The sequence below is a fragment of the Jaculus jaculus genome, chromosome 13 (assembly GCF_020740685.1).
Source record: "Jaculus jaculus isolate mJacJac1 chromosome 13, mJacJac1.mat.Y.cur, whole genome shotgun sequence".
Classification (NCBI taxonomy): domain Eukaryota; kingdom Metazoa; phylum Chordata; class Mammalia; order Rodentia; family Dipodidae; genus Jaculus; species Jaculus jaculus.
Window position 1 is genome coordinate 2,840,925 of NC_059114.1, and position 18,010 is coordinate 2,858,934.

Sequence of the window (18,010 nt, forward strand, 5' to 3'; positions counted from 1 at the left end):
TTAATCATTTGGGATCTTTATGTCCTGTCCACACTTTTCTTCTTGTTCTCCATGTGAACATGCATGCATCCATGTTGTACATTTCTTACAGAGAAGAATCTGCATGCATGTCCCTGATGTGGTTTGATTCAGGTGTCCCCCATAAACTTAGGTGTCCTGAATGATAGATTCCCAGCTGATGGACATTTGGGAATTAACGCCTCCTGGAGGGAGTGTATTGTTGGGGGCTGGCTTATGGGTGTTATAGCCAGTTTCCCTTTGCCAGTGTTTGGCACACTGTCCTGTTGCCATTGTCCACCTTATGTTGGCCAGGGGGTGATGTCCCCTCTCTGCTTATGCCATTGTTTTCCCTGCCATCGTGGAGCTTTCCCCTTGAGCCTGCAAGCCAAAATAAACCTCTCTTTTTATCACTAGCTGCTCTTTGTTGGGTGGTTTCTGCCAGCAATACAAACCTGACTGCAACAACTACTGTCCCTTGTCTTCATAATGAAACAATCTCTGGTGAACAGACCTAAGGGAGGCCATCTTAGACGTTGTTGTTCTCATCTTGGTGTTCTCCAGGAGCCATAAGAAACTAAAGATTCGCACAGAGCAGTAACTACAAGCCTGAAGGCATGATTCCAGTAAAGACACCTGAGGTTAGTCTTGCCCTGAGGTCAAGGTGACCTAATATTCAGTAGGTGCTTCATACATCTGGTGTTTGTTCTTACCCTTATCTGGTGCTCGCTCTGTGTTAGCTGCCAAATTCTGCTTCTGTAAATCATGCTTGTTTGCTCTTGCAAAAGATAATTGGGGGAGGGTAGGGAGAATAAAGAGTGAGTGGCAGGTATTGTAAAGGAATGTGGTTTTTGCCTTCAAAAAGTCACTGTTCTCCTGGGCATCCAGCTGTGCAGAGACTGACACTGAATAAAACCTCTCCTTTAAATTCTTATTCGGGTGGTCTTCTGTTCATTTCTGTTGTGGAACTTGCTACAACAAACAGCATCAGGGCTGGAGAGATGGCTTAGCTGTTAAGGCCTTTGCCTGCAAAACTAAAGGATCCTGGTTCAATTCTCACATAAGCCAGACGCACAAGGGGGCACACACATCTGGAGTTCATTTGCAGTGGCTGGTGGCCCTGGCATGCCCATTCTCTCCCTCTTTCTCTTTCTCAAATAAATAAATAAAATACATTAATAAACAATATTATCCTCCAGGACATGCCAAAACGATGTGTGTCTTGATGTGTGTTGTTGCCGCAAAGCTCAGCTACTACCAGTATATGAGGTCATATTTAGTGTATAAAGTTTATCTAATACATGTGACCAGACTACTGCGGTTCAGAGCACACTGTCCATGTACACGTGAATCCATGCTCACTGCCCCCAGTGATGCGTCACGTAGTCTGAACTGACAAGCTAGCTGTGAGAACTGCATTGAAGATTGATCAGTACTAACCCAGGAAACTTCAGTCATTAATCAACAGCTCTTGGTTCCTAAACCCAGAGGTAATCTGCTCCTTACATACTCGGTCTAACTTTTGGTCCTGCCTGAGCCGGCAACTTCTTGCGGTGGTCCTGTGAGACATTCCTTCCAAAATAGTGTACCCTCCTCTCCAAAAGGCTAATTCCTTAGAGAGGGACATGTTAAATTCCTCATGTCAAGATAGTAAATGCTTTCAATAGCAAGTATTATGACACTATTTTTTGTTAATATTCTCTTAGTGGTGGCAATTTTGTTGATTTTTTTTTTCTTTTCTTTTAAATAGGGTTTCACTCTAACCAGGCTGATCTGGAACTCACTATGTAGCCTCAGGCTGGTCTTAAACGAACAGCAATCCTGCTACCTCAGCTACCCAAGTGCTAGGATTAAAGGAGTGACACCATGCCCCACAATGCCAAACTTTGTTGTTTTTATTGACACCGTCTAAATACCACAGGCAGAGGTAGGATTGTCCTGAGTTCCAGGTCAGCCTGGGATAGAGTGAGACCTAATCTGGGAAAATAAAATAAGAAAACACTTTACCAGCTGTAATCCCAGATTTAGAGGCAAGAGGATGAGGAGTTCAAAGGCACCCTTGGCTACAAAGCTACAAGCCTTATCTCAAAAGAATAAAAAAAAAAAATCAGGGGAGAGGGTACTACCATGGGATATATTTTATAATCATGGAAAATGTTAATAAAAATTGAGAAAAAAAATCAATGTAAAAATTCTTTTCACATAAATGCGTCATAAACTGATAAATTGAGGACCAAAATGATACACATGCCCAGTCTGCAAGGGAAAGGAAAATGTTTTAGATTGAGGATCAAGACAGATCACGACCTAAGCCTCCAAAAACAGCAGTGTAACTGCTTTGATCCACAAGATTCTTTTACTACTCCTAGGTTTCTTCTGCTCCCTTGGGGTCTGCCATGTGGTACCGGTATCTTAGTTCATTATTCATCTCCAAGTATTGCATTTTTTAGGATTACATATTTGTAAAAATCCCTGCCAGGAACTCCAACTAAGACTAAATAAACTAAATGGTAAATTGACTAACTCTAAGGTTTTTAATAGAGCAACCACACAGGATGGGGTGCGTTTAATCCTAACACTTGGGAGACTGAACTGGCAACACTAGGCCAGCCTTCCCAGAATTTGGGAGGCTTTGAGGTAGATCACTGCCTTTAAGGCCAGCTCCAAAAAGACCTTATAATGAGACATAGCCTTGGGTACGTGGAAGGTGGTCCCATGACTTCAAATTTGGTCAACGGAACTTAAAACTTTACCCTCCCTAAAGAAAATTGCTCGTTGTACTCATACTTTTACCGTTAAGAAAGACAGTTGGATTAAGACTGCCAGCAGACACTTCTTAAAACTAAGGCTAAAAGCAGAGTGGCAGGAAAATTGTGCAATAGCTCGTCAGAAATCCTGCTTGACAATGGCAAGACAGGTCACACACCTAAACTTCGCCCAGCAAGCATACCTCAAAAACATGCCATCATTAACACCAAGTGAACAGTTCTCCTGAACGCGAGGTGAGTGGCTCTGAAAAGAGCCTTTGGGAGTGAGGTTTGGGAAGGTGGCTCAGGCCCTCTCGCCGCGGATGCGGCGCGCCAGCTGGATGTCCTTGGGCATGATGGTGACCCTCTTGGCGTGGATGGCGCACAGGTTGGTGTCCTCGAACAGCCCCACCAGGTAGGCCTCGCTCGCCTCCTGCAGCGCCATCACGGCCGAGCTCTGGAAGCGCAGGTCCGTCTTGAAGTCCTGCGCGATCTCGCGCACCAGCCGCTGGAACGGCAGCTTGCGGATCAGCAGCTCGGTGGACTTCTGGTAGCGGCGGATCTCGCGCAGCGCCACGGTGCCGGGCCGGTAGCGGTGCGGCTTCTTCACGCCGCCCGTGGCCGGCGCGCTCTTGCGGGCCGCCTTGGTGGCCAGCTGCTTGCGCGGGGCCTTGCCGCCCGTGGACTTGCGCGCCGTCTGCTTCGTGCGGGCCATGCCTCCGGAAGACGAACTCAAGCCAGAGAACTAAAAGGCTCCCTGCGCGACCAGGCTTTATACTAACGACCCGCTTCTGATTGGCCAGAACAGCAGCTCGAGCACCCTGATTGGCTCTTAGTGCAATTCTCTCTTCTCCACACTGAAAAGTTTGAATTCCTGTAGTTTTGTTTGACAAAATAAAATCATGCGGATTCCCTAATTAAAACAGAAAACCGGGCGTGGTGGCTCACGTCTTTAATCCCAGCACTCCGGAGGCAGATAAGTGGATCGCTGAGTTAGAGGCCAACCTGGAAACACAGTTCCAAGTCAGCCTGAGATGCAGTCCCCACCTGGCGGGGGAGTGGAGGGGGGTACACTAAAAGTAAGCCACCTAGAATTCTTGGAAACCAATCTAGACTGTTCTTAAAAGCATTTTCCTTGGAGAGCTTTTCCTGTTTCAGATAATACGGTGAAGTTATAAGTAATGTATTGGCTAGTGTCTGAATGCCAGTACCGTTTATCTGCTATGCATGGTTTGTAAAACTAGTCCCAAGACCTGACACCTCGGCTGCAGAAACACGAGAACTTGGGTTTGCCCATTGGCCTGTAGGAAGGCGCCAGCCTGTGGCGGCGACTCTTGTGAAGGGTTTTGTCTGCACTCAGGCTCGGGTATTCCCAGCAGTATGCAAGTAGCTCCGAAAACTTGTGCTTGTACATTTTTGTCTCCTCTAGGGGCCAGTTACATCTAGAAAAGCTGACTCAAAACCTCACTCGTGCGGGTTGAAATGATCGGTACTTTTATGAAAGGAACCAAGGGCTCGAGTGGCACAATGTGTCAGTGCATGATGCTCGAAGGGACCAGATGAAGGCGATCCTATGACTGAGTAAAACGAACTGTAGATTTTATGGCTCTTGACCTATTGCCGTCTCATGGTTGAACTCCTTGCTTGCACCCAAGTAACAAGGTACTCATGTTCAGCCCTTTAAAGAAACTGTGGGTGGCTCTGAAAAGAGCCTTTGGCTGATGTTGGGCGTGGGTTGTGGGGTGAGTGTCTCACTTGCCCTTGGCCTTGTGGTGGCTCTCGGTCTTCTTGGGCAGCAGCACGGCCTGGATGTTGGGCAGCACGCCGCCCTGCGCGATCGTCACTTTGCCCAGCAGCTTGTTGAGCTCCTCGTCGTTGCGGATGGCCAGCTGCAGGTGGCGCGGGATGATGCGCGTCTTCTTGTTGTCGCGGGCCGCGTTGCCCGCCAGCTCCAGGATCTCGGCCGTCAGGTACTCGAGCACGGCCGCCAGGTACACCGGGGCGCCGGCGCCCACCCGCTCGGCGTAGTTGCCCTTGCGGAGCAGCCGGTGCACGCGGCCCACCGGGAACTGCAGGCCGGCCCGAGAGGAGCGCGTCTTGGCTTTGGCGCGCGCCTTGCCGCCCTGCTTGCCGCGTCCAGACATGATGCTCTGCTATGAATACACGAGGACCTAAGAAAGTTGCAGAGAGAGGAAGAGAAAATGACAGTGTGAGACTAGCGGCCAGAAGGTTATAGTGGCAGAGGGAAGCGGACGAGGTGCACTCGGATTGGTGGAAAATGTGCTCAACCACATAGCCAATGAGAAAGGAGACACGATGCAATATAATTTACATACAGTGACGTCACGAATCCTTCTTTACATCGTAACTGGCCGCTCGGAGATGCCTCATTTGCATAGAGCCTGAATAAAAGTGAGGCCCTTTGCATTTTGTTCTCACTGGAAGTTTCATATCAAGTTTTGTTGCTACTCTTTTTCACCAGCTGCCATGCCCGAGCCCGCGAAGTCGGCGCCGGCCCCGAAGAAGGGCTCGAAGAAGGCGGTGACGAAGGCGCAGAAGAAGGACGGCAAGAAGCGCAAGCGCAGCCGCAAGGAGAGCTACTCGGTGTACGTGTACAAGGTGCTGAAGCAGGTGCACCCCGACACGGGCATCTCGTCCAAGGCCATGGGCATCATGAACTCGTTCGTGAACGACATCTTCGAGCGCATCGCGGGCGAGGCGTCGCGCCTGGCGCACTACAATAAGCGCTCGACCATCACGTCGCGGGAGATCCAGACGGCCGTGCGCCTGCTGCTGCCCGGGGAGCTGGCCAAGCACGCCGTGTCCGAGGGCACCAAGGCCGTCACCAAGTACACCAGCTCCAAGTAGACCCCGCGTACCCGCTGCTGCCTCTGCCCACACACAAAGGCTCTTTTCAGAGCCACCACCTTTTCATTAAAAGAGCTATTGCGTATTCATGGTGATGCGACCGTGGTGGTGCACTTACTCATTCCCAGGAGGTTGAGTAGGGGAATTGTTGTGACTTTAAGGTCGGTCTGGGACTACAGAGTTCCAGGTCATCCTGGACTACAGCAAGACCCTGGGTGAAAAAAATAATGATTGCAGCATGATCTTAAACCCTCTGAGGTTAAGCAACTGGTGGAGGTTTCCCAGCTAATGGGAACTTAGAAAATAGTCTTCATGCTGTTCCCCAGGATGACATCCTTTCCAGCTGCCTCCCTTGCATGGACCAAGATAGACTAAGGCAGGGCATCCAGTCACGAGTGCGGACATGGCATGGGAACAGAGTCTAGACTCTGGAAAGCAATCCAACAGCCAGGGAGGGAAATAGGAAGAATATTCCAATGCAAATAAAAGCCAGTACCCTTTTGTCGTCAGCGGCTGCCAGGTCGGAACCCCTACCTAGTCCTGAGAGAGCATTTCTATCAAAGAGAAAGAAGCAGACAGAGTGGACACGCCAGGGCCTGTAGTCACTGCAAATGAGCTCGATTCGTGTATCCCTTTGTCATCTGGCCTACGTGAGCGCTGGGGAATCAAACCGAGGTCACTAAGCTTATCCGCTAAGCCGTTTCTCCTGCCCCCAATAAACTTTTCCTTCTAATTGTGTGTATATATATGTTCTTATTTTTTTAATCAGAGGAGAACTTAACTGCTTGCTAGCTGGTGTCAATGGTGTCATAATCGATTCTGTGGTCATGAGCCAGGACAGAGCATAGCTGTTCAGCACAACATAGGTGCAGAAGTAAGTGGAAGCTATCCTGTAAGTGATCCTCAAAGGACATGTAATGCGATTCTCTCTTCAGAATAAAAGTTAAATTCCTAATAGGTTCGACCCAGTGAAGATACTGTTAGAAGGACCCAGACGAGCGTGGGAACAAGAACTTTACTCCTAGACAGGTTACCCAGAAAACTTGATGAAACACTCAAGATTGTTGCACCAGAGTTGTGCTGTCCTTGGGATAATTCTGTGTGGAGGACAGCACTTGACACTTTAGGGCTTCTGCCTGTGTGGTCTGCCTTGTAAAATACAAACACATTTTGTACTTCAAACCAGCAAAATTTACCCACGTATTTTCAACATGCCTCGCTAGGGGGCAATACAACATTATTTGAAAACGACTGTTTTACAATTTGGTATTAGTGTCCTAGGGATGAGTATGTACCACAAAGAAAATTCGTCAGACAATAGACTATACTGGCCCCATGGTGCAATGGTTAGCACTCTGGACTTTGAATCGAGCAATCCGAGTTCAAATCTCGGTGGGACCTCCTCACCTTTTTTCGTTTCCCTTTGTAATCTAGCTCCTTAAAACCTGCACATCTCCCTGTAATCCGGCTCTCAGAAGTGTGCATCCACCACATCTCTCAGCTTTCCTGCCTCATCCTAGTCCAGAATTAGCTTCTAGCCACTAGTCTAAAAGAAGGTAACAATTATTTTAATTTATTCCATTTTCCCCCTCTCATTTTCCACTGTAAAGCATTTTTGCCATCTGCTCGGCCCTTGTGAGATTTAGACATCTACTCATTCCTCAAATGTGAACTTCCACCTTCCTGCCTTCATCACTGGGTTCTCCCTATGTGGGCTTGGGTATTCCATGTGTGCTTCCTCAGTACTCTGAAACCCTTTCCCAAACCACTTCAAATTCCAACTGCCCTTATGCTCTGGACAGCAGGTTTTCCTAGAGGAGGGACCAGCAGCCAAGGCCCCTGAGATCGGAATTCATCACCTTACGCAGGCAAAAGCTGCCCCAAGGAATGAGATCCTTTCCTCATGTTAATTGCCACATCTGTTCAAAGGCCACATCAACTTCAGAGTGAGGTGTTGTTATGGATGGAATTATGCCTACTAAACTTCATATGCCAACGCCCTAACCCTCCTGATAACTGGAAATAGGGTCTATAAAGAGATCAGTAAATATAAATGAGGTCACAAGGATGAGGCCTTAATCCAACAAGATTGAGGTCCTCATAAGAAGTGAGACAGAGCGTGGTGCAGTCTGCTCCAGAGAACCTGCCTAGTTTGCACAGGGCCCCGGGTTCTATCCCTAGAACCTGGTAAGGGGGAACACCAACGGTGGGGACATGCTGAGAAAGGCTTGCAGGCCAGAGAAAGGACTCTGTGAGTCCTCAATCCTGAGCTTTCAGCTTCCATAACTGAGGAAATAAATCTCACCACATTGGAGCAGGGCGTGGTGGGGCATGTCTTTAATCCCAGTTCTTGGTAGGTTGAGATAGGAAGAGTTAGAAGCCAACCTGTGGTTACAGAATGACTTCCTGGTCAGCCTGGACTAGAGTGAGACCCTACCTCAAAACAAAGAAAAGCTACACTGTAGTCCATGGTAGCTGGTTATGGGGGGGGACTGAGCTAATGGCTGTGAGTTTGATTACGAATCAAATGTCAGGACATTCCCCTTTCCACACAAAGTAGCCAGTAGGTCATTCTCCAAGGTTCTGTATGCTTGTGTAGTTGTTTCCTCTGTGAGTTATTCCTTACAGAAGGGAATTCATATGAAAAAGTGTGTGCACTAATACCAAGAAAAGGGTTTTTTTCTTGTTTTGGGTTTTGGGTTTCTTTTCTTAAAAACAAAACAAAACAAAACAAAAGGTATGAAAGCCCTGTGTGGTGGCTTGCACCTTTAATCCAATATTTGGGAGGCAGAGGTAGAAGGATTGCTGAGTTCAAGGCCAGCTTGAAACTATACAGTGAATTCCTGGTCAGCCTGGACTAGTGTGAGAACCTATCTGGAAAAAAAAATGAAAAAGTAAAACAAAAATAAAAACCCCTGCCTCTGGAATGAAAGTAATTTCTTAATTTTAGCATCACCTTTTTCTATAAACAGTAAGAAATAGCAGGAATTGCTTTTATGATTCTGTTTGGGAATTTCTGTACAGTTCACAGTTTGTTCCTGCACTCCATCATCCTGAAGCAATCTACTTCTAAGCTTTCGACAACTTCATTCTGAAGATCTGTTCTTTCCCAAGGCCAAAAGAGCATGTCCCTTAGGGTTCATTTGATCAATTTGCGTCTTGCTTTCAAACTATTAGGCTAGGTCCACAGCAGCTCTGGTTGGGCTAACAGAGTCCCAAAACTCAGGGTATATCTTTGCGACACTCCAGATGAACTCCAATAGTTATCTCACTATAGCTGGTGAGAACTCAGACCAATCTCAGCGTTTTGCCTGCGCCATGAATTCATTGGCCTAGCTGTTGTTCAAAGATCATCCTTGCCCTCAAGGAGACTGACTTGATGGCATTGGTCAGTTTAGTTGTTGGATTGGATCACTGGTTGCCTTTTCTTTTCCTTTCCTTTCCTTTCCTTTATTTTATTTTATTTTATTTATTTTATTTTATTTTATTTATTTTATTTTATTTTATTTTATTTTATTTTATTTTATTTTATTTTATTTTATTTTCACACGTGTAAGTAGCCCCAGTCGACCACAAACTCTCTGTGCTCCATCTACTTCTGCCTGCTGAGTACTGTTCTTACAGGCAGGCAACACCATGGTCTGCTCGCTCGCAAAGTCTAGTTTCTCTGACCTCTCCGCGATCATGCTTTTGTTCTCTCAATACAAACACCACCACCAAGCTGTCTGAATGCTTCCTCGCTGTGACCATGCCCCAACGTCCCAGAGAACGCGATCAAACATTCGTAACAAGTCTCCTGGTTTGTTCCCTTCACTTGGAGCTCTCAGCCCTGGAGCCGTAGCATCTTAGACAAACGACTAAAGACAATTATTTCATAGGATTCTATGCCTGGTATCCTTTCCTCACCACCAACAAATCCACACCACACTCTCAGTGCTCTTGTTAAATCATGTTAATTTTTTTTCTAATCTAGAAAAAGACTTTCTTTTTTTTAAAGCCAGCTGTGGTGGCACATCTATCATCCCAGCATGTGGTAGGCTGAGGTCGAAGGATCGTAGTGAGTTCAAAACCAGCCTGGGTTACATAGGCAAATGCTAGCTCAAAAATCACCAAAAAGAAGCCCCCCCCCCCATGTCCTTATTACCTTAAACTCCCATCAGCAGGCTACAGGAGACACTACGCCCAGGCTTACATGTCCATTTTGAATTTTGCCAGTGAAGCTTTTAAACTTTGCCCATGTCATAATAGCAAAGTGACACCTCTGTATACATTTTTTTTTCTTCCAATGATCACTAATTATTTCGTACAATTTTCCCTTATTCGTCACTATTTCTCTTCTTTTTTGTCTGTCTGTCCTGTTGTCTGCCTCCGTGTCCACTAAAGGTCTCCACGTTTGCTCCAGGACTGGCTCCGAGTAAGTGACTTTGACTTCTTCCTCCCTCCCGCCCCCACTGCAGCCCCGCCCCAACCCTGCAGTTCAATTCTGTGGAAAAAGGTGGAAAACAGCCTACAGTAAAGTGAACCCGGACCAGGGTGTCAGCGCGGCTTGGGCCCTCCCTCGCCTGCCAGGCAACCATCAGATGCTCTTTGAAAACAGTCACAGCATATTCATTTAGACCCTCACAGGTGATCAAGACAGAGAATAATTCACAAAACAGAAATACTGAATTGGCGTTTCCTTCAGGGCCAGCACAGCTGCGCTGATTGTACTAAAAAATGATGGTCAGTGGCAGGACTAAAGTACCGGGATGGCCGAGTGGTTAAGGCGTTGGACTTAAGATCCAATGGGCTAGTGCCTGCGTGGGTTCGAACCCCACTCCCGGTATGTTTGACTCTCATTTACTCTCTTTATCAACCTGGGAAAACGTAAATACACCACTTTGTTTTGTTTTCCAAATTATTTTTGTTGTTGTTTTTTCAAAGTAAGGTGTTGGCCTAGTCCAGGCTGACCTTGAATTCACTATGTAGTCTTAGGCTGGTTTCAAAAACAGCAATCCTCCTACCTCTGCCACCTGAGTGTTGGGATGGACCACCACACAGCACACAGGGCTAGTTGTTGAGGTGTTTTTTTGTTTTTTTCCTCGGTCTTCCAAATTATTTGTTTATTCAGAGACAGGGTTTTATGCAGCCCAGAGGGCCTCAAACTTCCTATGTAGCCTAGGATAACCTTAAATTCCTGATCCTCCACCTCCCAAATGCCGATATTAGAAGTGTGCCCCACTAAATCCAGCCTTATATATTGCATTGAACGCTTTATCCATATGTTTTCCTTGTCCCTATTTTATAGAGAAATAAATTCAAAGCTACATTACTCCCAGGAGGCTACGAATGGACAGATTTCAACCGGCAGTTTGAATGTTGCCCCTTTTCAGGGAGCAGAAAGTAGCTCTATGTCATACACTTTCACAGTGAACCCATGTACCCAGACTGAGCGATTTGATGTGGGCGTGGCATCTCAATGTTTTCTGACCAAGCAGTCAAGAAATTCTATACTTTAAGTTAAACATCAACTTTTCTAGAAGAAGCTTAAGTCTAATTGCTGGACCAGGGAGAAAGTGGAGAAAGAATAATTACAACCACTTGGTATATGTAAAAGCAATTACTGGAAATGGCCCGTAAGGGGATCAAACTCACAACCTTGGTGTTATCAGCACCACGGTCTAGCCAACCGAGCTAACCAGCCAGACTAGCAATACTCTCTGCCCACCACTTTAAGGCATTGTTCAATTGCAGGTTTTTTTTTTTCTTTCTTTCTTTCTTTCTTTTGTTTGGTTTTTTTCTTTGGTTGGTTTTTTTTTGTTTCATTTTTTCCTTTTTTACTTAAGCGGGAAAGCGTTCTGGGTTCGACCTTAAGCAACCCTGTATCTTCTGGTAAAACGTTTTGCTTGAAGCACCGATTGTGATCCGGAGAGACCCGGGTACCCAAGCTGGATTTGGTCCCTCCCACAGGGCGCAAGGCTGGGAGGCTTGGCTCCTCCCGACCGGCCGTGGGGACCCGGAGGCTCCGCGCCCCGGGCCTGGCGCCAGCGCATGCCGCGGGCACCCATCCCCGTCGTTCCCACGCCAACCAAATGCCAGATGCGCATGACGTCACACGGGAGAAACGGTCAAGTGCGGCTGAAACACAGCGATGCTCGATTATGCTTCCTCCCTCCCCCTCCTCCTCAGGCTTCCTGAAAGGCCTTTGTATCGGTTGTATCGGTTGAAGCGTCTTTCTTTGTGTTTGTTAACTAATTTCTAGGGTTTTTGCGGTTTACGAATGTGTGGGGTCCTGCTCAAATAACATATAACTAGAGCATCTCTCAGATCCGGCTCCGTGGCTTAGCTGGTTAAAGCGCCTGTCTAGTAAACAGGAGATCCTGGGTTCAAATCCCAGCGGGGCCTAGGGAGTTCGTTTTTACTAATGCCCCACCGTGAGAGGTGTACTTAACCCTGTATGTACAAAGTACCGCATAGGTTGAGCAGAAGGAAATTTGACTTCTCATCAGTCCGCAAACACCAGGCCTTTTAAACTTCACTGGGAAGTGCATGAATTTTGAGGTGGTGGGTGACAATGGGAATTTGGGAGAATTTCGCGAAAAGCACTTATTGCAACCCCAGGAGAATCACGATAGAACACTGATCCTATCGTGAGGTTTGGGGTGTGCACTTCAGCCAGCATGGCTAAGATTTGTTCTTCGTCTTTGAGTTCAGGGGTGAAGGCAGGAGGAATAGGAATGAAAAACAAGCCTCACCTACATTAAAAAAAAAAAAAAGTATGAATACCAATAACCCCACCGAGACCATCAGCAGAATTGTGGCGTGGGCAGGGGGTCTAAGGGTACAACCGTTTTATAAAACGTAAATAAATATTTATATTTAATATATATTTATATATTATTATATAATATTACATTCATATATATTTATAAATACACATTATATAGTTAGTGATATATACCAAAGCTTTATCTTTATTTCATTTTTAAATTTATTAATTTATTTTGCTTGTTTGCCTTATTCTAGGGCAAAGTTTCACTTTAGCCCAGGTAATTAATCCTTGTTGGCTCAGCCTCCCTGGAGCTAGCCTGACTCCCTAGCCTATCAATCGCCTATCCCTTTACATGGATCCCTAACTGAAGGAGCTGAGCTGCAGCGTGTCAGGATGGCCGAGTGGTCTAAGGCGCCAGACTCAAGCCTCAGCTTCCCTGTGTTCGGGGTTTCTGGTCTCCGTATGGAGGCGTGGGTTCGAATCCCACTTCTGACATGTGGTAGTTCTTTTGTTTTCGGTGCTTCCCCGCTTCAGTGTCCCGAGCGCTGGGTTCACAGGTGTGTGCCATTGCTGCAGCCAGTTTTATTGTCAGCGAAGTTCCAGGACTTCTCGGGGACAGCGTGGGAAGAAAACATTTAAAACTCGAATGCCTTCCAGGGAGGTTGGCGGCGCATCCCAGGAGGAGGAGGAGGAGGAGGAGGGAGAGGAGGAGGGGGAGGAGGGGGAGGAGGGGGAGGAGGGGGAGGAGAAGGGGGAGGAGGGGGAGGAGGGGGAAGAGGGGGAGGAGGAGGAGGAGTCCCCATCATTCACAACCCCCGCTGTGTTTCCTCTGCCGACCGCACGGGGGCGACAGAGACCGCTCCGCGCTCCGTGTTCCCACCAGCCCTGCCCCATTCACACCCAGCGCAGGAAAGTTACTTTATGGTCCTTACAGATTGCATCCCAACGGATCTCAGATTCTGGACGGGATTTTTTTTAAAAAAAAAGGCATTTTAAGACTTAGGCGGCTCCATTACTGGGCATTTCACACGTGCTACATTTTACATCCGTTCTATGTAACTACCACGGGTGGCGACCCTGGCTCAAGCTTGTAATCCCAGCACTCCAGAGCCCGAGGCAGGAGGATTGTAACAAATCGGTGGCTGGCGCCAGCTACAGAACAAGATCCCGGTGTCTCCTCCCAACACCTCGCCCCCACCTATAACGCCCGTGTGTTCACTACCAGTGACAGCAAGCTGTCTCTTGAGGTCGGTCTTTGGGGTGGGGGGCTTTGCTGTGCTTCCATTTCCACCGACTTACTCTTTCTTTAGGAAGGAACTCCTTGGCACCCACCCCCCACAAAAGCCCCGTGCCCTCACAGGAAGATACGCTCTTCTCCCTCGAACCATTTGTGTGGTAACTAAATTGGCATCTTTTCCTGAGAAGTAGATTTCTTCTTCCTTTTTTTTTTTTTTTTTTTTTTTTTTTTGTTGGGGGTAGGGGGTCGATGTAGTGTCTCTAGGCTGACCTGGAATTCACTATGTAGTCTCAGGTGGCCTTGAACTCACGGTGATCTTCCTACCTCTGCCTTCCGAGTGCTGGGATTAAAGGGGGAGAGGGGTGCCACCACGCCTGGGTTAATATATATAATTTTGTGAAAAGCCACAGATGCTGAATATAATATATAATCTAATTAGTCGAGAGGAAATTTAGCAACATGGACGCTCGAAAGAGGCTTCAGGGTGCACTGGGTGACATCTGGCTAACAGGTCCCAGATGGAAACAGAGGGTTTGTTTTCTACTACATATGGAGTTCTTTTATAAAAGGAGCCACGTCTGTTTGCATCCTTTCGATACTTGGGCACATCTGGCTCATGACAGACCAACAAAAATAGATTGCAGTTGTTGGGGAGATTCGACTGCTGTCTGGGAGCTCGGTGCTCCGGTGTTTTGCTTCCTTGTAAGGTGCGAGGAGTGGGGTAAAGATTCCTCTCTGAGGCACGCCTCGGGGTGGAACTCTCATTTTTCAGGCATACTACAGGGCAAATGTTGAATGATAATTTTCAAACCATCTAGCTAAGAGCTAGCTCGTGTGAGGCTGTGATGGCCGAGTGGTTAAGGCGTTGGACTCGAAATCCAATGGGGTCTCCCCGCGTAGGTTCAAATCCTACTCACAGCGAGGTTGTTTTTTCTACCGGGACTCCAGCATCTGTGGCTTTTACAAAATTTCTGGCAAATTTCTGACGGTGGCACACCGACAAATCCCTAAAGCGGCAATTCTTATTGAGAACTGGGTCTCACAGGGGGCGCCGCGGAGTTGACTCTGACCCAAGCCGGGGACCTCAGGGGAAGCGCGGTTCAGCCTAAGCCTCAGCCTGGAGTCCGGGTGTCCAGCAAACCGACGATGTGTCCAGAAGGAGTTTGGCTCATCGGCACAGTGCGTCAACTCTGGAACAGACCGACGTAGACCAGCCAAGCCTGGACTGGGGAGATGGCCGCACCGATGAAGGTTCCTGCTTACAAAGCCTGCAGGCCCGGATTCAGTTCCCCAGAGCCCACGTGCAACCATGCATCCGGAGTTCACTTGCAGTGGCAAAGGGCCCTGGCGCGCTCGCTCTCCCTCTGCAGATAAATACAACATCTAAAAAGAAAACAAAAACTGCAGGCGCGGTGGCGCACGCCTCTAATCCCAGCACCCAGGAGGCAGAGGTAGGAGGATCGCCTTGAGTTTGAGGCCAGCCTGAGACTACATGACTACAAAGTGAATTCAAGGTCAGCCTGTGCTAGAGTGAAACCCTACCTTGAAAAACAAAAGAATTAAAAAAAAAAAAAAAGAAAAAGAAAAGATGAGCCGGGCTTGGTGGCGCACGCCTTTAGTCCCAGCACTAGGGAGGCAGAGGTAGGAGGATCACTGTGAGTTCAAGGCCACCCTGAGACTACAGAGTGAATTCCAGGTCAGCCTGGGATAGAGTGAAACCCTACCTTGAAAAAAAAAACAAAAAAACAAAAAAAAAAAAAAAAAAAAAAAAAAAAAAAAACCTAAGCGAATTCTACATAAGCATCATAGACCTTTTCAAATACTTTGCTACTTCCTTATCTTCATATTCACTGTGTTTCCTAAAAATGTATTATACATCTCCATTATGTATATTACACATGACATATCTAATATACATCACTGTTGTTAGGTCAAGATGGGCTTCCCAATAAGGCATCACCAAAGAGAGCAGGATGGCGACAGAGATATTAGGAAGAGAATCATCCACATCCTCAAGGAACTGCCCAGCCATCTTCCCTTCCCTTCCCTCCTAACAATGTCCCAGGTCCAGATTTATTGCCCCCTTTCTCTCACCTGGTCACAACTGGTCTCACCCCGCAGCTAATGTAAAGAACAAAGAAAAATTCTTCCCTTCCTCGTCTTCCCCCAACTGAAGAACTCTATAAAGGGCACTCTCTGTGATTCCAAAACTGTCTGCTCTGCTCTTGAGAGTCAGTCCTGGCAGTTCGTGATTCCCCCCCAATAAAACTTTCATCTTTGCCTCAGAGTGCTCTCTGTGGTCTTGGTCACTCCTGAACCTTAGAACTGTCATGTTTCATTTAAGTGCCTTTAACTATTTCATTGTTATAATATCATTTTACAGTTAATTTCCCCATGTTGAGTAATTACTCTTTTTGTGTTTTGGACTCTGGTTTTGGAGTCCAAGTGGCTCCTTGGCAGGTACCTGAAGGACACCATCCAAGTGGCGCAGACTGATCCATGCCTTATTCCTGGGAGTAGCAAGGGTGCCATCCTATGAATTTATTAGAGTGAATTGAGACTACTAGAGCAAATATGTGTATTAAAGTCAAAAGGAGTCCTGAAACACAATAGGAAATAGCTTCCTTGGCTAGGCAGACATATAGGGGTAAAAGGGCTTTAGGGGTTCCAGAGAAGTCATTGAGTCCCAAACTTTGAGTTTATCTGTTTTTAACCAAAGAATTGGATAAACCAGAGAATTATCTAGAAGCCAATACATTTTTATTCAAAATTGTCACTGATATGAGGCCCATGGACCAAATGTTGTCACAGGTGAGCTGCCTGAGGGATAGGCTACAATTGAGAGGATAGAACTTGACCTAATAGAAGAGTGAATGAAGTGTAGTAGCTAAATTAACATCTCCACCTCTACTTCATCACACGCTCAAATCTTCTAATATAAAATGCTGATGGGTGTGGTGGAGCACACCTTTAATCGCAGCACTCGGGAGGCAGAGGTAGGAGGATCACGGTGAGTTCAAGGCCATCCTGAGACTACATAATGAATTCCAGGTCAGCCTGAGCTAGAGTAAGACCCTACCTCAGAAAACCAAACAGACAAAAAAAAAAGTCAGTCTAATTATCTATTTCAAAAAATGAATTTAGGGCTGGAGAGATGGCTTAGCGGTTAAACGCTTGCCTGTGAAGCCTAAGGACCCCGGTTCGAGGCTCGGTTCCCCAGGTTCCACGTTAGCCAGATGCACAAGGGGGCGCACGCGTCTGGAGTTCGTTTGCAGAGGCTGGAAGCCCTGGTGCGTCCATTCTCTCTCTCTCCCTCTATCTGTCCTTCTCTCTGTGTCTGTCACTCTCAAATAAATAAATAAAAATTTTAAAAAATGAATTTATTAAATACAACAGATCATGACTCAGCTGTTAAGAGAAGAAAATACTTCCATGGAATGAGTTGCAGACCTGAGAATCAAGGATCCTCAGTGCACGTGCAGATATTTCAGCAGTCCCAATTGCACTGAAGGCCTGGAGGCTTCCCAAGAGGGGCTGGTTTCAATCCACACAGGTCTTCAGTACACGCTGGAAGGCAGCAAGCCTGGGATAGAAGAGAAACTAGTTGGAAAGAAGGGGTTCTGAGCCGGGCGTGGTGGCGCACACCTTTAATCCTAGCACTCGTGAGGCAGAGGTAGGAGGATCGCCGTGAGCTCAAGGCCACCCTGAGACTCCATAGTGAATTCCAGGTCAGCCTGGGCTAGAGTGAGCCCCTACCTGGACAAACCAAAAAAAAAAAAAAAAAAAAAAAAAAAGAAGGGGTTCAGTGGAGGATGGGTTTGGGAGGGGGAAAAGGGGAATGGTAGAAGAGGATTATGATCATGGGATAAACAAAATAAAATAAAAAGAAAGGAAAATAAGAAATTAATTTTTAAAAAATGCTGGGCATGGTGGTGGCTCCTGGTAGGCTGAGGTGGGAGGATCGCTGTGAGTCCGAGGCCAGTTTGAGACTCCATAGTGAATTCCAGGTCAGCCTGGACTAGGGCAAGACCCTACCTAGAAACCCTCCCCACCAAAAGAGGGAGCAATGAGAAGAGAGGAAAAGGTCCAAGGAGGGAAGGGAAACAGGACAGGAGGAAAGGGTGATGAAATCGCATGACCCTTGGAAGGAAGGTGACCAGCAACAGGGAAGGGGCCCATGAAACTCAATACTTTGTCACAAATATTTTTATTTCTTTTAATATTTTTATTTATTTGCAAGGAGAGAGAGACAACCTCCAGCTGCTGCTGCAAGCAAACTGCAGATACATGTGCCACTTTGTGCATCTGGCTTTACATAGCCATCTCTCCAACCCTAATTTTTTGTTTTTAATTTTTGGTTTTTATTTATTTGTTTGACAGAGAAAGAGGAAGGGAGGGAGAGAGAGAGAA

The 18,010-nt window shown here is 46.8% G+C and overlaps 3 protein-coding genes and 5 non-coding genes across 8 annotated transcripts; 6 read left to right on the top strand and 2 right to left on the bottom strand.

Moving 5' to 3' along the window:
- Positions 1-3,034: 3,034 nt before the first annotated feature.
- On the bottom strand, positions 3,035-3,459 carry LOC101614072 (histone H3). The gene has a single exon (XM_012951758.2). It carries the CDS (start codon positions 3,457-3,459, stop codon positions 3,049-3,051), a length of 411 nt encoding a protein of 136 aa, XP_012807212.1. The 3' UTR covers positions 3,035-3,048.
- A 1,018-nt stretch (positions 3,460-4,477) lies between these two features.
- On the bottom strand, positions 4,478-4,888 carry LOC105944927 (histone H2A type 1). Its single transcript, XM_012951736.2, has one exon. The coding sequence runs from the start codon at positions 4,886-4,888 to the stop codon at positions 4,496-4,498; it is 393 nt and encodes a 130-aa protein (XP_012807190.2). The 3' UTR covers positions 4,478-4,495.
- Positions 4,889-5,231: 343 nt separating this feature from the next.
- On the top strand, positions 5,232-5,670 carry LOC123454099 (histone H2B type 1-C/E/F/G/I). The gene has a single exon (XM_045132224.1). It carries the CDS (start codon positions 5,232-5,234, stop codon positions 5,610-5,612), a length of 381 nt encoding a protein of 126 aa, XP_044988159.1. The 3' UTR covers positions 5,613-5,670.
- Positions 5,671-6,941: 1,271 nt separating this feature from the next.
- Trnaq-uug lies at positions 6,942-7,013 on the top strand. The gene has a single exon. It is a non-coding gene; the product is annotated as a tRNA-Gln (tRNA).
- Positions 7,014-10,354: 3,341 nt separating this feature from the next.
- Trnal-uaa lies at positions 10,355-10,437 on the top strand. The gene has a single exon. It is a non-coding gene; the product is annotated as a tRNA-Leu (tRNA).
- A 1,485-nt stretch (positions 10,438-11,922) lies between these two features.
- Positions 11,923-11,996, top strand: Trnat-agu. The gene has a single exon. It is a non-coding gene; the product is annotated as a tRNA-Thr (tRNA).
- Positions 11,997-12,750: 754 nt separating this feature from the next.
- Positions 12,751-12,858, top strand: Trnal-caa. Its single transcript has 2 exons — positions 12,751-12,788; positions 12,813-12,858. It is a non-coding gene; the product is annotated as a tRNA-Leu (tRNA).
- A 1,581-nt stretch (positions 12,859-14,439) lies between these two features.
- Positions 14,440-14,521, top strand: Trnas-cga. The gene has a single exon. It is a non-coding gene; the product is annotated as a tRNA-Ser (tRNA).
- The last annotated feature ends 3,489 nt before the right edge of the window (positions 14,522-18,010 follow it).

Coding starts and splice junctions, on each gene's coding strand:
- LOC123454099 (XM_045132224.1), top strand. CDS start 5,232: ATGCCCGAGCCCGCGAAGTCGGCGCCGGCCCCGAAGAAGGGCTCGAAG.
- LOC101614072 (XM_012951758.2), bottom strand. CDS start 3,459: ATGGCCCGCACGAAGCAGACGGCGCGCAAGTCCACGGGCGGCAAGGCC.
- LOC105944927 (XM_012951736.2), bottom strand. CDS start 4,888: ATGTCTGGACGCGGCAAGCAGGGCGGCAAGGCGCGCGCCAAAGCCAAG.